We start from the raw sequence: 21,351 nt of genomic DNA on the forward strand, positions 1-21,351 counted from the left end.
TGACTGCTTGTAAAGGCATTACAGGGTCTTTAGTCCCTCATGGAGTTGAATTGGTCTCAGTGGTACAGGATTAGGAGCAAAAGGGGATTAGACCCCCCATGTGGAAATATAAGAGAAGAGAGAGAGAAAAAAAAGTCAAGATATAGCATACATAGGGTTAAGTGTGGAAAAATCCCCCAGACTTTCCACTTTGTTAATTTTATTGGGTAGATTCTCATTTTATGTCTATCAGTCTGTTTGTTTTCCAGTTTTATAGTAAAACATTTCATTTTAAAATTTAAATATGTGGGGTAAAACGCTTCTACAATCTGTGGTCTAAGCATGATAAACATTGCATTAGCTTTGAGGGGGAAAAAAATGTGACTGCACTTTTTAACCAGCAAAGTTTATTCATATATAACAATGGTATAAAGTGAATCCTTGGCTTGCAAAATAGGTGTGCTTCATATTTACAATAGGTACACAATAATATATTATCGTAAAACCAAAGCAAGTTCAACAAAAATAAAAAAAAACAAGAGAACAACTGTTTTTAAATACCTTAAATTTCTTACAATTTTCACAAGACCTTTATAAAATAACAAGGACAGACAACCATTATTATCATTGCCAGTAATTATTTTTGTACAGAACTCCAGTGTCTACAATTGTAATTTTTTATTTTTTTTTTACAAGGTGTGTCAAATGTAAGGGTAATCATTTACTACTCTGGAGTAATACATTGATCCCTCAATCCAAAAACTGCAGAGGAAACGTGTTGTTTGGTGTACGTTACGAGTCAGGAACTAGCCAAAAGCACAACATCAGCCCTTCGACAAATCGAGACTGGAAAAAAAAAGTGCACAAAGCCTCTTTTTGTTAGCGAACAGCTCAGTTGTGAAGCGACGATCCAGATCTCACGTGAGCATCCAAAAAGGAAGAATGTAACAAGCAAAAAAAAAAAAAAAACTCTCAGCCTTTCAATGTAGCGGGATCCAAAACCAAGCGAGGAAACAAGCTATCATTGAATAATTACAAAAAAAAAAAAAAAAGAAATCTCTGAGCGAAGAGGTGCATTCAGCTGTGTTTCAAGGGGTGCACAAATGGGTTTTCAGGAGGCGCACATGGAGGAGCGGGCCAAACTAAAAGCATGAATTAAAAACACTCGCAGCCGACAATCTCAGGAGGATGAGGTGAATCAAAGCCTTGGAATGCATTGAGACGAACATTTCATCCCTTGGAAGAGGAGAAGGCATTTAGGTCCCGTTTCGAATGATAAAAAGCATTACTCCGTACAAGTAATGTGAGCTATGAGGAGGATACAATTCATATACTGTATGCTGAGCTTGGGAAGACTTTCAAGAAGAAGAAGAAGAAAGAAAAAAAAAAAAAGCTTTTCTGCACGTCAGATGAGATGACTAGCGCTATGAAAGGTGTGTGTTTAAAAGAAAACAACTTTTACTGAACGATACTGTTTTGATTATGAAAATGACTTTTTGATTGCTCAAATACAAATATTTGGGTCTCAGGAGGGGCCTGTCCACCATCAACTAATCACCTAAGTCTTTAGATTTCTGACATTGTTTCAATGAGCTAATGTTTTGAATTTCTTCCCTGCTGTTATTATGCAACATATACTGCCTTGGCTACCATGTTGGGCGAAGATGACAAGTAGCCAAGTCGCAACACCTCAACAAACTCTGCCACAGGTTACCTCTGTAACAAAAGTTGTACTTAGCATTGTAGGCTATTTAAAGTAAAGTAGATGCTAGGTGTGCTCTAATTCTTTATTCTTTCTGTATTTTGGCCCAAGAAACAAACAAACAAACAAACAAACAAACAAACAAACAATGAGACCATTTAAATAGTGAAAAAAATAGAGCACAATATGTCTCCCTTAATGTTTAGTAAAGATGTCTACGTATGCAGCATTCTTGATAACTTTAGTGCATTTGAGCTTGTACACACTTTTCAATACTTCCTCTGTTAGCGTAGCTGTTAGCTGATGCGCAGCAGTTAGCTAATGTCACCATTATTACACCAGAGATTTCTTCATAGTACAGAACAGAATGTAGTAAAAGGACCACATCAAAGGTCTATGATGAGAAATGAGTGACAAAATGCAGAGGACAAATGAGACAAAAGTGACAAAAAAAAATGTTAGCATGCAAGTTTTTGACATTGTCAAAAAAATTGTAAATAATTAGGAACAACTAATATTATCAAGCCAAAATGAAAGGGTATTTACATTGATATGACTATTCATTATTGTACAAGGTCCCTTTTATTTATTTAATTTAATTATTTTTTTTTTTTTTTACAAATAAATACATCAAAATAAATATATAAAATATATATATATGAGAAACCTAACCAGCTATAATGGATAGCTGGAATCCAGTAAGACAGCAACATTTTCACGTCACCATTTGTAATTATTTTGTAAGCCTGTTATGAATTTGCTGAATATATGTGCAAAGGCAGTAACGATACACGACTTGGTATTCGAACCGGTTGCCCCGCGCCAGCAGAGAAGCAACCTCGGAACGATTTCAGGCGCACCCCTACTGGACGGACTTAGCCACAGCGTCACAGTCCTCACCTAGGCCTGAATTCCTCTTGCCTGTTCGTTCTCCATTTCTGGCACAACATCAGCAAGTCGGATCAAAGAGCAGCTTCAAAGCAGCAGCAGGAATCTGAAGGGGGGTCTCGCCCTGCCATCTCCATCATCATTGCCTGACGCTTCCCTTCAAACGGCCAGCAACGTCTGCTATACTCTTCTTCACCTTTGCTTTGTTGAAAAAATGGAATGGGAGGATATCGAAAGCCACATTTCATCTTATACTATCCATACTATATGGTGAGCAAATAAGATTAGACTCATATCGCCAAGCTCAGAATTTTGCCTAACATTAAATGCTTTAAGTCAGTGATTGCAAACAACGGTACCGCGGAACATTAGGGTGACTCAGAGCTGATCAGCTGTGGGAAATTATCCAATTAATTGGTCTGATAATTATTCCCTATTTACTGCAAATAACGTGAACGTCCATTAATTGTATCCATATCATCTATCTCTGCTAGCGACGTATCGTGACAGGCAGAACAATGAAATGCTCTTTCACGAGATAGCAGATGGTACAATTATCCTTTGTAGCCATTCATAGAACAGAATAATAGCTTTGTGATTAAATCGACAGGCCTGGATTTCACACTAATTAACTCAATTTGGGGGTAGATTGGCTCAATAAAGGTTGGAAAATTCTGGTTGAAGACATTTAACTTGCAAGGTGGAAGAAACCTTAATGGATTGGACATTTTGCAGAGGATTTGTTTTAAACTCTTGACCCATGTAGCTGATCATGTACAGTTATTGTTGGATGGATTCCTCCTCAATTAGCTGCTAAATCACATTTCGACTGACCGGTCCATGTGCGTACAGCTTTACAAAGATCTGGCCTATGTTCGGTTCTTATAGAATACCCTAATACCAAGACAATGGAGATCACATTCTGTCTGTTGTCTGCCCACTGTATCCTATTCAATGAAGTCCAGATCAGCTGACCAAACTGGTTGCCAGTTAATCCTAATCAGAATTCAACTGAAGATCTGTTCTTCAGACAATTCAATACAACCAGCTGGTCTGGACGTACTCTGGTTACCCTTTCGTCCAGTCCATTACAAAGTGGTCCTTGTCAAAGTGGCTCAGATACTCATGCTGGCTGATCATGTTTGCTGTGCCAAAATGGAGGGACCCACTGAGAAGAACGGCCAGACAGAATCTACTAGCAGATGGGGAAGCTCACTGTTGTCATGTGACTATCTGGAATCATTCAACAGAATGAGTTCTGGTTTCATAATTATCGCCTTTCTTCGATGTCTTGTTCCGTACCTTTAGCATCACATCATTCTCCGCTAACAAACCTTTGCAGGCTTGACGCTCCACTTGTAAAGCATGAACCGATTTTTGAGCAAGAGTTTTTTTTTGGCACTCGGTCAGACAAGACCCACACATCTTGGGTTCTTGGTGCCTGTGCAAAGGCGGCAGTGGCGTCCTTATCGAGGCCTGCGACCGGCCAGCTCGACGTGTTGGCACTTACGATCGCTTCAACAGCTGACGTGTGTGATGTGGGACAGCATGCAAACGAAGCGCGATATGAAGATGGGATGCAAACGAAGGATTTTGGTTTTGTATGAGCAGCGATGCAGGGAACTGCTTAAAGTTTGGGAAGCTGTTGGATGGAAAAATTAAGAGCTTAAAAAAAAACATCCTGGAAGCCCACTTCCATTCATCCTCCAGAAATGAAAACAAAACAAACTTTCTTGACATTCACGTTGGCCCTATCGACACTGCTACATTTACAGATGCATGCTGCCTCTGTCCCCTTCCTTTGCTCGTTGGTCCTGTACACTGTCTTAGTCATGTGACTCTTCCATCCGCAGAAGAGTGCTCGACCAGGAGCCTTGGTGGTGATTCCAACGCTAACTGCCCATATTTAAAAGTCCAAGTATAAAAATAAAATCTGAATGCAGCAGTCCAGCATGAGATCTCTACCGCTTTTCACACAAACACACACACACAAGTTCCATGTGGACAATGTCCCAGGAGACGACACCAATAAATAAATAAGTTCTGTTGTGGCCTTCCATGCTGACACCCCTTTCCAGGTTAGGGCCTCGGAGTTGCCATGGAGTCTTGGGACACAAACTACAGCAAGCGTTCGTCCCTATTGCACGACCGGTCGAGACAGCCTCAGTCTGTCTTTCTCCACCCTCAGCTCTCGAGGGACATGGCGGCAATGAGCTGCTCCACCTTGTAGGCCAGCCTCTGCTTCCTGGCGTGGTCGTCCTGTTCCAAGGCTGCCGTGATCTGTTCAGGAACAAGAAGAGAATATTTCCAGGTCAAAATATTGGTCGCAGAAGCCAAACCCCGTTTTCCATTTTCTGGAAGTGTCAGAAAAGAACAACAATAAAAAAAAGAAGAGCTGCTTTTGTTTTTGTTGAGGAATATTTATCTATTAGTCTTTCACTTTTTATCTTTTGAGTCATGTCGTGTAAATGCGACGTTTGTCAAGGTTCAAACGTCAGCTTTAGACAAGAGCTGTGTTTGGTTCTCTCATCCCTCTCTTGCCTGTCAGGAGGAATCTCAATCAGGGTGACGGCAACATTCAGGGTAAAGGGTGGAAAAACAAAGCAGGGAAGAGTGAACAGTCATCTTTTTATACATCTTGGCACCACCAGCTGGAGAAACTTTTGTATTAATAGCATTCTATTCTATTCTAACAATTGGTTAAAGAGCCAGGGGCATATTCACTAAGAATGCGCTGCGTCCGGTAATAGCGCGAAATACTGCACCACAACTGCACCCGCAGTCTGCGACCAGTTACCCATCTATTGACGAAGGATATTACTCTAATCATATAGCGGCGCAAACACGCCCACAAAACTGACAACTTGGAGCAAATTTGGAGCTGATTTACCACACATGGAAATGGATATGCGCCAAGAATATGGTTGTTATAGTAACAGTTGCGAGAAAGATGACATTATCAGAAAGAGAGGTTGGACTGAGAGTAAGCGTTTTAGAGTGTCCATCCGTCCGTCCATCCATCCATCCATCCATCCATCCATCATGAAGGGCCAAGATGACCGTTCATCTATTCAAGCCTATAATTGCTTTCTAACAGTGGTGTCCATGTTTGATGTTTTCGACTTAAATCTTGCAGTAGTGAGAGCAAAACATACTGTATGTTTGAATGTGTGCCTCAGAAGATGCAAAACATGAAGTTAAGTGATCCGTTGAGAGCAAAAGGGGCAAGCCGACTGGATAATGGACGCAAAGGGAGGCGGCATACAGGGAAGGAGAGCGAGATTGAGCAGTGCGGCTTTCCAACGTAAAGGTCAGAATCCCAAAGGAGGGGCTGACATTAGAAGAAGAGACTGTTCTCATAAATGCTCTCTTTTCTCTTTCCTTCCTTTTATGCTTCCTGTCATCTGACGAGTGTGCGTTTGTGTGTGTATTGCCGGTGTGTGATCCTGCTCCTGCTTTCTATCCACAAAATTATGTTGTGTAGTTGCTATCTCCTAATGCACATTGAGTCATGGAGGCACAGATACAGTAATTCAGGCCCAAACAGTGATGTTTCTTCTTTGAGTTTTTGAAAAATGAGAATCTCCCAGATGAAACCCCTTTTGAATATGAATGAACACTGATTGAGAACTGTTACAAACAACTGCTGCTACAGCCCCATGCTATGCCATCATTGTTTTGGTTGTGACATCATCGTACATGCCCAGATTGAACATAAAATGGAAGTTAATCACAACAAAAAATTTTGACAATAGTATGTCCGGTGCAGCTCCACTGGACTAATTTTGGTTAATATTGTGTTAGTGGAATATGAGTTAAGCAGCAAAATCCAGCAATTTTTTTTTATCAATATGAGTAGGCGGCCATTTTGCCACTTGCTGTCGACTAAAGATGATGTCACAGTTGCTCAGGACTCAGGCAACGACCAATCAAAGCTCACCTGTTGTCTGAAGCTGAGCTGTGATTGGTTGTTACCTGAAGCCTGAGCAACTGTGATGTCACTTTCACTCGACAGCAAGTGGCAAAATGGCCGCCCCTTGAGATGGATAAAAATGGCTGGATTTTGCTGCATAACTCATATTCCACAATTGTAATATTCATCAGAATGTCATGTTTAGACAAGTGAGGTCACACATAACATATTATTGACAAGAAATGCTTAGTGTTGATTTCCCCTTTAACAAGAATGAATTCTTTTTGTTTTATAAAAGGTCCACTCTGAGACCTGTTTCCAAACGTTTTTATTTTGCTTGGCAGTTTTTTTGCAAAAAGCCTCACGTAAGCAGCCCCTTGTCGCCGTAAGTCATGACACCCATTCATCCCAACCACCTTTGTGACACAGGCGAGCTCCTACCTCCTCGCTGTACTTGCTGATATACGAGTAGATCTCGTTCAGGGCGCTCAGCATATTGAACTCGCTGGAGTGGAGCCGGGCCTGTTCCGCCAAGTAGGCGTTCATGTCCTGGTCGCTGATGGCTGGCAGCCGGTTGATGTCGGCGTAGTACCTGGGGGACAGCGCTCGTCATCACTCACAACCAACAACGTGAACTCTACGTGATCTTTTAAGGTCACACTTTCAGAGGCGTTAACATCAAAGAGTGCATTTCACAAGTCGTCACGCACAATGACAGAATGCGACGTGTAGGCCAGCGAAGAGAATCAAAGTTTGATGTAAGCAAGACGACTTTAACAAGACCGCGATGGGAATGGCGTGTGAACTATAAAGCTCACCTCTCTACCCAGCTCTTGTAATTGGGGATATCTTTAGCGTAGAGCAGCTTATTGGAAGGGGAGTCTTTGCCCAGGCGGTGCTCAGAAGTGGAGCAAGAATCCATAAATGTCTGAGCGACCACAGACAGACAGGCGTCCGTGATGCTGCTCTTATGGATGTCAAACACAAACTGCGGGTTCTTGATCACGTTCACCCAGAAACGCAGTGGAAGGCTGCACGATAAAGACAAAGGGAATGCGTAAGGGCGCCGGGTGCTCACTTAAGTGGGCGAATTCTCCGCCAGTGATCTCTTTTCACTATACAAAAGATGACTTCAACGCTCCTCCATCGGCTCTTACCAGTTGCTCTTCCACGTGTGGCGCACATCCGTGTCGTATATGCCGTGCTTGTCGGCCTGTTCGTCCAGGAAGTCGAACATGTACTTGATGGCCAGCGGCAGCGTGCTACCTCGGTGAACTGTACTGAACAATGTCTCGAACAGGTCGTCAACAAATTTTTGAAGCGTTCCCTGCAGGGACATGAGAGCAATACGATTAATGAGTTGTCCATCCATCAGTCCACTTCCATTTTCTATTATACTAATCGTAAGCGGTTAGTAGGGCTGCACAATATATTGAAAAAATATCGATATCGCGATATTGGCCCTTGCAATATGCATATCGCAAAGGCATGCAATAAGTTTTATACGGAATTTTATGCTTTTTATATTAATTTGACCAGTCAGATGCTAACTAAAATGTGCATCGCCATCCAATAGTTGAAAATTATCAAGACATAATAACAATTAATTAACTAAGATTACATTAAGGTTGCTTATTTTGCTGCATGAAAAATGTTTTTCTTTCATTAGATAATAAAAACGAAACTTCCAAAACTTGTTTCTTCAGGTACATGTTAAATATCGCAATAATATCGATGTCGCTATGTTCGGCAAGTATATCGCATATCGCATGTTTTTCCAATATCATGCAGCCCTAGCGGTTAGTGTTCTTCTTGGAATGATCACAATCACAGGAATGACACATATACGTTGAACCAATTTAAGATTAAACATCTAAAACCCAAATGTTTTCAGTCAAAAGCAAAAATGAAGGAATTGTCCTCTTTTCAAGGTGTCTATGTCTAATACATTTCCTTAAAGAGATAGTTCGGCTTTTTTGACATGAAACTCTCTCTCTATCATCCTCACCTCCAGTGTGTACGATCAGCACTGACTTACCCCTGACAGCGTTCTGTGACACGAGTTCTGGTCCGGTGTTGGACGAGAGGAAAATAGTCCAGCAAGCTGGCTGGGGTCACGGAAATAATAATTATAATTTCTGAAAAAAGTCAGACGCCATTACCACCAGGCACTACGTTTCTGTTCGTTCGTATCACTGCGCGTCGCCCTGTAGACAGCTAATCGACGCGCTGCAGACAGCTGATCCTTCCGCCTTGGAAAAGACAAACAACTTGTAGATTAGTGCGCGTCTATCAGCTGCATGCGGGGCGCCACGCAGTGATACGAACGAACAGAAAAGTAGTGCCTGGCGGTAATAGAGTCTGATTTTTTTCAGAAAAGGAGTTCAATGATGCAAATGTATCACTCTTTTGAACATAAATTGTTTTTAGAAGAAAAACGCTTTTATTTCCGTGACCCCAACCAGCTTGCTGGACTATTTTCTTCTCGTCCAACACGGGACCAGAACTCGTGTCACAGAACGCTGTCAGGGGTAAGTCAGTGCTGATCGCACACACTGGAGGTGAGGATGAAATAGAGATTCATGTCAAAAAAGTGGAACTATCCCTTTAAATCTTAGATTACCACCAGCTGTTTTCCTTCCAGCAATTCTTTTTTGCTGTTGATGCCACAAACATTAGTGAAGGCAATGAGTATAACATCAGTGCTTACCTTAGTGGCGAGCAGCCTGGTCAAGTAGATCTCAGAAACCATCTTGCTGCCACGGTCGCCTTCCTTTTGGTCTCCGTGCTCATGGTTCTTCACCAGGTGCCACACCTTTACGCCACTTTCCAGGTCCGGCGTAATCATGGGAGCGCGAGAGCGGAGGCTGTCTGGACTGCCAGTGTAACGGAATGACGAATCTGTTTGACAAATGAAAAAAATAAATAAATGGCGTCAACTGATCTCAAAACCTATGTTGTCTCAAAAGTCAAAGCAAGAGCCTTGTAACATTTGATTCCAAAGCGAGCTACCGAGAGACAATAAGATCAGTCGGTAGATATGATATTTCAGTGGTTGCTGGTTACCAGGTGATCATAATTAACCCCACAAGGCATCGTCTAATGTTTTATGATACTACATGGAAACCCTATTTGCACATATAATGACTGATGTCTTACTGTGATTCTTGATTTGCTGGTTGGGAAGATTACAAACTTCTCTTATGGGTCACTACAGCGAGTAATGATTCTTGATTTGAAAGAGAAGAATTGAAAAAGCACAGAATGCTCTGTCGTTCGTATGCTAACGTCCACAAACCAGGAAGTAGCCTATGAGCTAACACACAGATGGAAAACACATACAAAAAACAAAGAACTTATTTCAGGCGATGATCTGTCCTGACATTCCGTTTTTCTTCTTCTTCATCTTTGTCATAGCGTATTTATTCTTGGATATTTTGAAGGCAGTATCATGATAGGCTCATTGACTATTTTACAGAAGAGATGGGCTTGTCTTAAAAACTCACCTAATTACTCCTATTATTTCTTCCACACTGGGAGAAAAACATGCTGTCACACTCAAATCACAGAATCTAAAACCGTTGCTAAGCACCCAAAGGCCCCATTGTCCCTCAGCACGTCAACTCTGTTCTCACATTGCTGCCTCCTTGCTCCTTGGCGATAACACATCACTTTCTCAGTTGCTAATTAGCAAGAGTCTCCCGGCACTGGGATCCCCAGAGATTTGGGATCTGAGCATCGCAGCGAGGATCTCAGTGAGGATCTTTCTCACCTAGCTTCAAAGGGCCAGATGAGCTACAACGTCCTTTTTTTTGTTTTTTTTTTGCTGCTAATACAACCACACAAAGTGTTGAAATATGACCAGGCAACATCTCGCTCCCGTAGGGACCCGGCCTAGAATGATGCTCAGGGTGGATAGCGGTTTTAAATCACAATCCAGCTACTCATTTTAACACCACTTCTTTTTTTGTGATCTCCTCCGTCTTCCCAAGGACACAGAGCTGGCTCAAACGTCTTTGGGTATTTTGGCAGCCTGACACGTGGATGGTGGGATTTTTGGAACACATTTTTGACAAATGGAAGATGGGCATGTTGGTATAAATCAAGTCAAGGTGCCGTTTGTGAAATATAAGTCAAGGTTCAGCTTTATAAGCTCATGATGGATGAGGGTGCATATTCCAAAAAAACAAAACAAAAACAAGATCAAAATGATCAAATGATGAAGTGAACAGAAGATTTGAAATCAAACATACCATCTAGATCGCATCTTCTGTATATGCACCACGGCAATCTACTCTGGTGACTCACCATATCTGCTGATGGACGAGCGCGATATGCTGGCTGAGGGCGGGATGTTGTACGACGACGTCTGTTTGGGCACCAAAGCCACCACGCAGCGGTCCGACACCTGCGAGGGCAAACACAAACATCATCGCGTACAATGCTTGCAAGCCCCTTCAGGTGGCTCAAAGTTGCATAACTGCATTAAATCTTAGAGTTCTGCGATTGAATGAGTTCAAATTCAATTAACATCTGCAGTGTCAGGAATCTAGTGGCTTAGAAGAGTCTGCAAAGAGAGCCCATCATTTAATAATAACTTCTGATGTCTTCATGTATTACTAATTCTCTAAATGTCCAAGTAAAGAAGACATTACATAAGACTTCTGTGAATAATCCAAACATATTCATTCCCCTCTGTCATGTCTGTTCATTACTCTTGAGCAGTTTGTGACTTGGTGGCTGCACTGCACATGACTGTAACAACAGAGAAGTGAAGTAAGCTTTGGAACTAGAAATATTAGAGCACTCTGGGAGAAGGAAACTGACGAAGAATCTTGTGTTCATTTGGCATCCTTAGAGAAATAGTATAACATCACCAGATGGAGAAAAAGAAGATCCATTTGAGCTTGCAGCCTATCGCAGTTGACTTTAGGACAGAAGCGAGTTACACACTGGACTGCTCTCCAGTCAATTTCAGGACAGATATAAATGACCCCATCTGGACAATTCAGAGTCCTCAATTAGTCTAACATGCGTAGTTTTGGCACGAGAACCTCTGCAAACTCCAAAGGTCGGCTTGAGCCAAGATTCGAACCAACAACTTCTCCACTATGAGAGCAGATGTGCTGTCTCCAAGAAGAAGTCAAACTAGAAAGCTGAATCACAAAAATCAATTTGGTAGGTTCATATTTCTCAACATCTTGTAATTTACCATCACATTGTATAGACTATTGTGATTTTTAAGTGATTTGGAATGATATTTAACATGGACATGGTCACACCAGTAAGATACTCTAAAAGCTATAGTGCCAATGTCAAAGCAAAAATTCTGAAGTGTCAAGTTAGCATGGCAAAAATGTCACATTCATGCACTCGTACCTCTTTTTGTCTATCCTCCTGGGAAGACTTTCTGTGGTAAGATATTTTAAGTGTGTCTGGATCCTAAATGGCTGTGTTGGAGATCACTGAACATCCAAACATACACACCAACCCAAACATGTCATCGGCCATTGCAAATCAATGGCTCATAATGAGGGTAAATCTGATTTGCTTACACTGCAGTCACCCTGGCTATAAATGTTGGCCTCTGTCAGCAAGACTGGAGAAACTCATGAACCTGCGGCTGCACCTGAAGTGGAATCCTCAACGTTCTTGAGAGGAAATGAAACCTACGCCTCACAACATACTTGCCTTGACCTTTAAATCTTTATCATCACCACTCTTCCTTATTTGTCTCCCGAACCTCTTGCGTTGGCCTCCTTTCAGCCTGTGCTCTAATAAACCAACGGCATGGACCTCCAGTGCTATTATTCCACTGATGAGTTCCCTATGAGAGGCGTGAAATAGCTTCTGTGTCGGCGTCGGCCGACTACTCTTCCCTCCATCTCTGCCAATGCTTTCCTGACACGGAAGCAGCGGCAGAGATGGGTCCTTGTGATAGAGGAAATGATTGAAGGCGTGCACATTCGCCCCTTCAGGGATAATCCAGTGTGGGTGCGATAGTGGGCAGGAACGTTAGGAGGCTGTGGGGGACGCCTGCGATAACACCTTCCATTAGACTCAGCGGATAGCACCAAGCTGTTGGTATTTATCTTTTGTTCTCTAAGCTCCCCCTCAACCGTGGACCAAACCCGTCCCCCGTGGAGTATCCCCTATGGTGGACAGCTGTCCTCAAATCCTGATGTTATTCCCCCAGTGAACATGTGACCTTTCACCTTGATTGTGAAAAGGCAGTCATTCAGATTTTTGGTCATATGGATTTTAGACGACATGGAATTTAATCAATCTGACGATTATAATAAAAATTTACTCTCATCTCGTCTCATCTTCACGCATATGAACATCATGACCAAGTTGTATTAAATAGCTATATATAGAGGTGGGCATTGTATCAATACTGACGGAAGGTCCGTTAATCCGTCAATGACGGACGCCCGGTTTGTTGTTGACGAATGGCAATGGCAAAATTGACGGACTAAGCATTGGCAGAAGTAATGTAATGTAATTGTCAATCCGTCAAAGCCCATTTTGCTGAAGAATTACGAATGATGGATTGACGATTACAATGCAGTTCGGCTTGAAATATTGAAGATGACGGAAAGGTGTCCCGACTGTTGACGATTGACGGACGCTCAAAATTCAATGACTCGCCAACCTCTGGCGATGTAGTATAAATAACCAATGAATACATGTAGTTACAGAGCAACATATTGTTTAAATGGGTGTTTTACTTTGACAATTGGTATAGTCACCAGGGGCATGGTGGTCGAAGAGAATTTTAGGAGTTTCCCCAATGTCCGGTCCAGGCCGGAAACCCCTTGCGAGTGCCGCTGAAATGTTCCTGACAGAATTTAAAAATATAAATATTCAGATAAACTTTTCTGGAAGTGATTTTCTTAAAGGTTGGCAGCTCTGATCTCAGATAATGCTAACTGTAAATAACTAAAGTGTACAATCTAAATCCTAAACAATTAAGTTTGGTGGTTTAAAAAAGGTTAGGCTTTGATCTAAAAAGTTGAGGCTCTGTAATAAGATAAGATAGTGATGATTACATCTGCTTCCCTCAACTTCGGTATCTGCTGTACTGACAGTCAATACACTGCTTTCACAAGTCTACAATCGTTATTTTTGTTGCACTTGGTTTGTGTATTTGAAAGTCAAGATAGCTCAAACCCTCAGGCCTCGGCTTTTCAGTGTTTTTCTTCTACATGTCTTCATTAAACGACGTTTAATTGATAAGGGTTTTGTTGGAACATTTTCTTGAAATTATGATCTCATAGTGTCTGTATTTTAAATCATAAAATTAATATAAGATGGATGTAATGTGAGTGAAGTGGCTATTCTGAAATCTTATAATCCATCTCCATAAGCATGTGCGACATTCAATACTGTTAGCTAAGATTCTGAGCTCAATGCAAATATATGCATTTATGCTTTCACTGTGGGTGCGCAGCAGCTGGGAAGGTGTGCAAATCCAGGTTATGTAAACCAATAGCCAGAGGGAGGGAAGAAGGTAGGGGGGCTTCCCGGGATGCTGTGGTATGAATTTTAATACCTCAGTCTGGGGAGAAGGAGAGCATTAGCAAATACTCAAAGTGCTACTCACTCGGTGTCCCCAAGTTGCCTTTAAAATATTCCTTAAAAAAAAAAAAAAAAGCAGTTTGTTTCATTACGTTCCTCGCTGAAGTCAGTTGAGTTGTCGCCATGCAGAGGCGATACAAACACATACGAACCAGCGCAGCATTAACGGTCCTTTAGAACCAATGGGGCGAACGCAATAAATAAAAGAAGAGCACAACACAGGGGCTATTATGCTGTGGAAACAATAAAGCTGCAGGGCTTCATCAAGGATTAAAGCTCTGCAGGGAACCATCCAGAGGGAGCGGGAAGAACGCTCATTCAACACCGCTGCTTTTAATGTGTGTGGGGGGGAAATAATCAAAAAAGGCAAATGGACGCTAAGCATTTCTCATACGACTGTGTAATAATTACGCCTACTGCAGCACATATTAGTCAGTTTGCACGCAAGAGCAGGTGAAGAAAACTTTTCTTACTTGAAGATTAGATAGATATCATTGTAATCCATCTTTCATTATATAGGCTACTAGGATATTATGTGCCTCTTCGAGGAGACTGAAAACTCATATCAGTTCTGACACCAAATTAAATCATCACTATGGACATCGCACAAGGTTTTAAAACTTGAGAAATATTTTTTGCTTTACTTTCTCAATATGCTGCAAATCCTCTGGCACCTCTCGCCTCACTTTTTGAGGTGCTGCTCTTTGCCATTATGTGCGTACAACGACAGAAAAGGCAATTAACTCATGTTGGCAACTAACGTGTTGACACATTTTCATCAAAACTTCGGAGAATGTCACAGGGTTACCGATACGTTATGTAAAATCAGCTAAGGCACTTCTTTCCTTGTGTGTGAAATGGCATTACAAAAAATGTATTTTTGTATTAATCTCCTTTTTCAATCAAAGTCACTGAAGATGTTTTAAAAGAACGACCATCGGACGGACAGCTGAAGGTCCCGCAAGAGAAAATATCGCACAGCTCTTGAGTCAAGACACTGGATGCTGAGACCTCAAAACGCTGACCTGGTAGTGCAAGAGCGTGTTCAGTCGCTTCCAGTCGCTTTCTATCTTCGTGGTGATGTCTTCATCCTGCAGCACGACGCGAGCCATCCGACCCTGGCGCCACTCTGACGACACAACAAACGCACATTCTCAAGTCAACCTCTACAGCTGTATGTGTTTTTGTGTTGCAAACCACTGATCAAATGATTTGGTGATAAATGATGGGAATGATACTACATTCCGATGTTTGTTTCTTGCTAATGGACTAATGGGACAGTCCGGGTGTTGACTCATACCGAGGTCCATGTCGACAGCCCGCGGCCGCTGAGAGTAGGGCATGTTCTTGTAGACGGCATCCAGGATCTTCTCTTTCACTTGGGTGATGGTGTCGCAGTTCAGCACTTTGACCGGAATCTCTGGACTGTTCTCGTTGTCTGGATTCACGCAGTTCAGAATCTGGATCGGGACAGAGAGAAGGAAAAAAATACTAAGAGGAGAAAGTGTGGGGGAAATTAGACCAAGGTAAAGTTCAGACGGTAAACTCACTTCATATTTTTCAACAACCAGGTCTCCAGTATGAACAATCCTATGAAAATTGCTCGTATTGTTTATTTGTCCTCCAAACTGCTGATCTTTACTACGCTCAATGCAAAATAAGTATCATTTGACACAAAAGGTGATTCATCTTTCAATTCAAATAGATTCTGTTGGATGAAAAGAAGTTGACTAATACAATTGAGACTACCACATCAAGAGATTAGTGCAAGTTTTCAATAATACTAATCACAAAATGCCTATTTTGATCTGCCAGTATTCACAAGACTCTTGATCTTATTTCAATTCAAGTCAAGTTGTTACATTCAAGCTTTTAAAGTGTCTATTGTAGGGTAAATTCAGGCACTTTGAATGTCTTCTAACATATTTTTAGTTCGTGTTGTCCACACAAACCACAGCAAAGACCTGTGTCTGATTTTTACTGCAATGTGAGTGTATCTTGGTGTCCGGCTCAGGTCTTATTCCACACAAATGCCTCTCCTAAAGCACACACACGGTGGCGGTCTGGAGAAACCATTTCCGGTCGCACCGCCGTCCTAAAATCAATTTTCACACCTTCGGCGAAACACCAATTTCCAGCTCTGTCGGGGCATTAGCCCATAATGAGGCAAATTTCCAGTCAAAGTAATCAGAGTGTTGCCATTTCACATGCTGCTTCTGGCCATGATTTGTTTGGGTGTGCATGCAGGCTAATCTCCTCAACAAGGCCTGATGTTTGACTGAAAACAGAGCCGATGGGATCATTAGTTAATTTTCTTCTCACAAGGGAGGAAATGGCATAATTCCATCTGTAAAGTAGCTCTTAGTGACTAATTCAACTCTTTTTACATCTGTGACACACTATTAAAGACATACGAGATGAGATAACCAACAGAAGCTAGACAAATGTGTTTTAAAGGTGCATCTCTGTTTGGATGAAAGCTGATGTTTATGAGTGGATGGAAAAAACAAACATGTTTTTGAAAAAGTCTGTGTACTTGTGACACAGCCTACAGAGGCAATACTTATTTTGACCTACCAGCGTTTTGTACTCGATCTGCTGGCGGATCAGCTTGTCCTCGCTCAGAGAGTAGCGGGCCTCTCCAGTGATGGCGTCGATGGGCCCTTTTTCCATCTGCTGCTTGATGGCGCAGTAGAGCATGAACAGAGGTTCGCCGGCGCACTCCTGCCAAGCCACAGAAAGAAAGCTAGCAGGGTTCATACACTTGAAAGACCCTGTTAAATTAGTTTTTTTCCCTCCATACATAATGAAGATAATTGCTGAAAACGTGCAAACTGACAACTGCCGATGTCTGAATTGTGAAATTATTGTGTTAAACTCTTTTTCACCATTTAAGTTTTCCTGATTTTTTTGGGGAGACCGTGGCTAAAATATTGCCAGTGACACACTTGTCATCTGGCATGAGATGCTCCTCCAAAACTATATAAGTGCTTGAGCATATTTATATACTTACATACTTTTACACTCTTATATACGTTTATATATGTGAACTTGAGCACAACTGTGGCATGCAAATAGCTAGCTAGCTAGCAATGCCAACACAAAAAAAAGACATTTTCCCTTTGGCTAGTCCATTGGCGTGGCCGTTTTAACGTGCCTCATTGTCAGCCGTGAGTGCAGGCACATCACGGAGGGAAAGGTTGAAGAGTAGGTGGTTAAAAAAAAAAAAGTGTGTGCACCAGGATTATAATAGTTTTTGAGTTTTCATTATAGTTGGGTTTAATTTAATTTTGACAGTTTTTAAAAAATATTTTGCATTTTTTATTACACCAAGTTAATTGTTTTTTTTTCCTGTGAAAATGCTTAAATTTAGATTATTCTTTGTAATCAATTTTAGTATTAGTTTTTTTTTTTTTTTTTTAAATACATGTAATATTTGTGGAGTGCAAGCTAAAAAAAAGTGACAACTTAATGTGAAATAGAATAAACAACAATTCTGAATCGACTCTTTGACCTTCTTTCTTCCGAATTGCCGAACAGCAATACTAAAACAAATACATTTATAATAAACCCTGAAAGCTCATTATGAAATTATGAAATTTAAAGAGCCTTGTTGTCGGCCAAGGGTACGAATACTTCATGGAATGAAAGTCAGAAGAGCAAGAATGTCTGACAAGGACCAGCATTCTGTACTGGCGTGGTTGCGTGACAGCTTTTCGTTGTCAATGCATGAAAAACCCCTTCGGCATGCTGTTGGGAAATATTGCAGCTTTAAATGGATATATTTTTGTAGTTCAATAATAACTGCTTGACTTTATGACAGGGTTGTTGACAACTGTCTTTTACAGTTGCTGTGTGTCTAATTTCGAAGAGATTTAATTTCACTATACAGACTTTTGAATTTAAATAAACCGGTTTCTTTTTTGTTATACCAGAATGTTACACCTGCATTATTGTATTTCATTATAAAAAACAAACTTATCACAAATGCTCTTCATTTAACAAGAGAAGTAACTTCATTCAATATGTAAGCAAGCACTTATAAAACCTCAAAGTTGTCAAACTGCACCTCATGATGAGCAAGTAGAATGACCTGATTTCTCACAGCCAATCATAAGCAAAATATAATTTCAGCACAGCAAAATCTGATAACATTAAGTATTTCATATTATTTGATTCAAATTAAATTGGAACGGCAGTGATAAATTGTTTTATTATGTTATGAAATCATATATTAATTATACAAAAATGTCACTAAAGTAGAACAGTTATGCAGTCCAATAAAACTTCAACTAGGCACTCGTACTTGACATTTCCATAACTGAACTGAATATGCAATATCCATATGCGCATGTGAGTGTTTTTCAAACTGACCTTGAGGAACCTGTGCAGAAGGAAGGCGAACCAGTTGGTGAGCATCTTCTCTGCAACCGACTCCGTTCTGCGCCGATAACAAAGGGCACGGAAAGAACAAAACAGAGCCGGTCAGAACTTTTTTACAAAAGAAAAGCAATCCATTATTCATGGTAAGGTAGTGCTGGGGCCTTCGGGCGCCTTCCTGTTGTTACGTGTGAACTTCCTGCAACTTCTGCTTGTAGCGGCTGAAAGCAACCTGAGAGGGCAGTATGCGTGTGCACGTGTGTGTGTGCGTACGCATGGCAGAGCGCAGCGAGACATTGCAGCTGTGACAAGACTCAGCTGCCGAGAGACAAACGCAGTCACGGCCAGGTAACGCCTGACCACTGCCAAAATGCTCTCTCTGGGAAAGTGCGATTAGGCAGCAGGGTGGAAGGGGCGGTCAGCACGTCTGCCTCACAGCCAGGCGGTTCCAGGTTTGAATCCCTGTGTGACGCTTTCTGCAGGTATGCTCCCACATTTCATTGGAGACTCTGCCCAGATATGTGAATGGAATCGGTACTTAAAATATTTACAATTGTTTCAGACAATTTGTATTAAGACACAGTTGAAGAAGTTTATATTATTTATTTTTTTCATGGTCATGGACCACCAAAACGCAGATGAATTATTTTTCATTCTATATATTAGGGATGTAACGATATCCAAACATCACGATACGATGCTATCACAATATGAAAGTCACAATACGATAATTATCACGATATTGAGAGGTTGGCGCTACAAAAAAAGCTCACAATATTGTAAAAAAAAAAAAAAAAAAAAAAAAAAAAAAAAAAAAAAAAAAAAAAAAAAAAAAAAAAAAAAGAGCCCATCCTAAAAAAAGGACAATATTGTGCTTTTGTACATTACACCAATGCTCATAAACAACCTTCAATTTCTAATAACACTTAATATTGAGGCACTTACTTGCTAATGCAAGCACACATTGAGTTCCTCCACATATTGACTTGCTTCATAAGCATATTACGTTCCTCTTCATCTGACCATTAGCATGGATTTTAAACATAGAAGGGCCAAAACATGCCTTGTGAAAATTAATTGTAGTGCCTGCCCACCCATCAAGTGTAAAATTAACCCCTTCGGACCCATAGATGATTGCAGTGGACATGACATATTTGCATGTCTAAACCAATAAAAACACATAATTTGGATGATGTCAACACTTCTGGTTCATAATTGGATCCTCGCTAACAAATAAGTTGATTTGCATGATGTTCATGTTAAAAAATGTTACATATAAGCTTGGCAAGTTTACAACATGTTAGCCATACTATCCTGGCGTCAACTACAACAAATGAAAACATAAGATAACCACCAATTTTTTCTGTCCATGTTGCTCTTATGTGGGAAAATCAGTAAAAAAAAAAAAAAAAAAAAAAAAAACCTCGTACAACATTAAATATTTTTATTGTCTCTTTCCAGGAAGGAGCCATTCTGAATTTTGGCAGACTGTAATAGAATAATATTGAAGTGCAGTGTCTGAAACACTATGTCAAAAGCCAAAATGTAAGCAGAGCTGCATTAGGTTTTGTTGAATGCACAAATTTGCACAATTTGTTGCCGATATGTTCGATGTGGGGGATGTTTGTATTTGGCAATGTTGCTAAATATGCACATGCTAGGACCCTCATGCTAATTAGCAAGTGTAATTTGGCGGTGGCGTGAGGAAGTGCTGCCTCCACGAGGGAAAATAAATAAATAAAATCCATGTTGTTTTTGCGGGGGCTTGCGTGTGCTTCACAGCCACCCCTAGAAACAATATTTGTACAGACATGTTATTAACACACTTGAAAAATGTTTTACATTTAAAGCAGATCTGTTTGATATGTTGATATGCAGAGAAACTGGTCATATTTTCTTTCAGATTTCCCCCTGCCCCCAGGTTTTGACAATACTACTGACAGCTTTTTTTTTTTTTTTTTTTTTTTTTTAATGCATTTTATTTGTTTTTGCTTCCTCAACCAATTTCCATCCCAAAACTCCCACCTCCACAGGTCCCCTCAGACCCCCTCGCCCACCCGCACTCCCCATACCCCCCTACCATGGCTCCCCTTCCGACTAGCATGAGACTTGAATGTGTTGGAAGTTAATGGAAGCCATTAAGTATTTTAATAAGCTCAGCAAGTCCCAAAGACGGAAGTCAAATAAAGGCTTTTGTGCTGCCTCCTTAAGACTGTATCTTTACTTTTAAATCTCGGGGAAACTTACTTTGTTCTTCACCTTCTCCTCATCCTCGTCTTCCCCATTAATTGACTTTCATTAAAGAACATCCGGATTTCATTATCCAACAGTAGCACTGACGACGAGTCTTGCACGTTCCTGTCTCTCCTAATGGCAGCTAGGGTGCAGTGAGGATATGTGGGGAGGGGGGGTGGGGGTCTCCTCCCTCAGTGAAAGTAATGAAACAATGCTCTTGCAATTAATAACATTGTACTCCGTTGCTCTGCATGGGCGGGAAACCTCATTACAAAAATGCTGAGGAGAAAAAAATAATAATGTGAGATTTAAAAGGACTCTGGGTGATTGAAGCAGTGTTCTGTGATTCCATTAAAATAACATTACGCTGGGTGAAACTGCAAAATTACTCAGGGTGGAATATTCCATCCCGGAATGTTCTTCACATACAGTCAAAGTAATAACAGCAAAAATGATTCTGCTGGGGACAGATTGGAAACTATTTTGCTAATTTTGCAAACAAAGTAATGCTCGTGCAAATCACAGTGCTGACGAACATTTACTGATTACACGTTTGAGATCTGATACCTCAAGCATGTTGGATTGGCTACGATATAATACAGCATTTTGCTCGTGATATGCTACAAATACCAGGCCACTGTCAAGTGAGTGTAAGTTCTGGGAAGTAGTGTAA

General features: G+C 41.0%; 1 protein-coding gene across 6 annotated transcripts in view; it reads right to left on the bottom strand.

Moving 5' to 3' along the window:
- Nucleotides 1-375: 375 nt before the first annotated feature.
- Nucleotides 376-21,351, bottom strand: part of plxna2 (plexin A2) — a 374,923-nt gene continuing 353,947 nt past the window's right edge. For all 6 annotated transcript variants that reach the window (XM_077512747.1, XM_077512745.1, XM_077512746.1 and 3 more), the window contains 10 exons: nucleotides 18,438-18,504; nucleotides 16,641-16,787; nucleotides 15,364-15,523; nucleotides 15,089-15,192; nucleotides 10,791-10,890; nucleotides 9,193-9,383; nucleotides 7,640-7,809; nucleotides 7,301-7,513; nucleotides 6,924-7,074; nucleotides 376-4,849 (listed from right to left, as the gene is read on the bottom strand). In XM_077512747.1, coding sequence (XP_077368873.1) covers nucleotides 4,754-4,849; nucleotides 6,924-7,074; nucleotides 7,301-7,513; nucleotides 7,640-7,809; nucleotides 9,193-9,383; nucleotides 10,791-10,890; nucleotides 15,089-15,192; nucleotides 15,364-15,523; nucleotides 16,641-16,787; nucleotides 18,438-18,504 — 1,399 coding nt within the window. In that variant the 3' untranslated portion in view covers nucleotides 376-4,753. The remainder of the gene's footprint in view (nucleotides 4,850-6,923; nucleotides 7,075-7,300; nucleotides 7,514-7,639; nucleotides 7,810-9,192; nucleotides 9,384-10,790; nucleotides 10,891-15,088; nucleotides 15,193-15,363; nucleotides 15,524-16,640; nucleotides 16,788-18,437; nucleotides 18,505-21,351) is intronic.

This window comes from Festucalex cinctus, chromosome 2, assembly GCF_051991245.1.
Source record: "Festucalex cinctus isolate MCC-2025b chromosome 2, RoL_Fcin_1.0, whole genome shotgun sequence".
In the NCBI taxonomy this organism is placed as follows: Eukaryota; Metazoa; Chordata; class Actinopteri; order Syngnathiformes; family Syngnathidae; genus Festucalex; species Festucalex cinctus.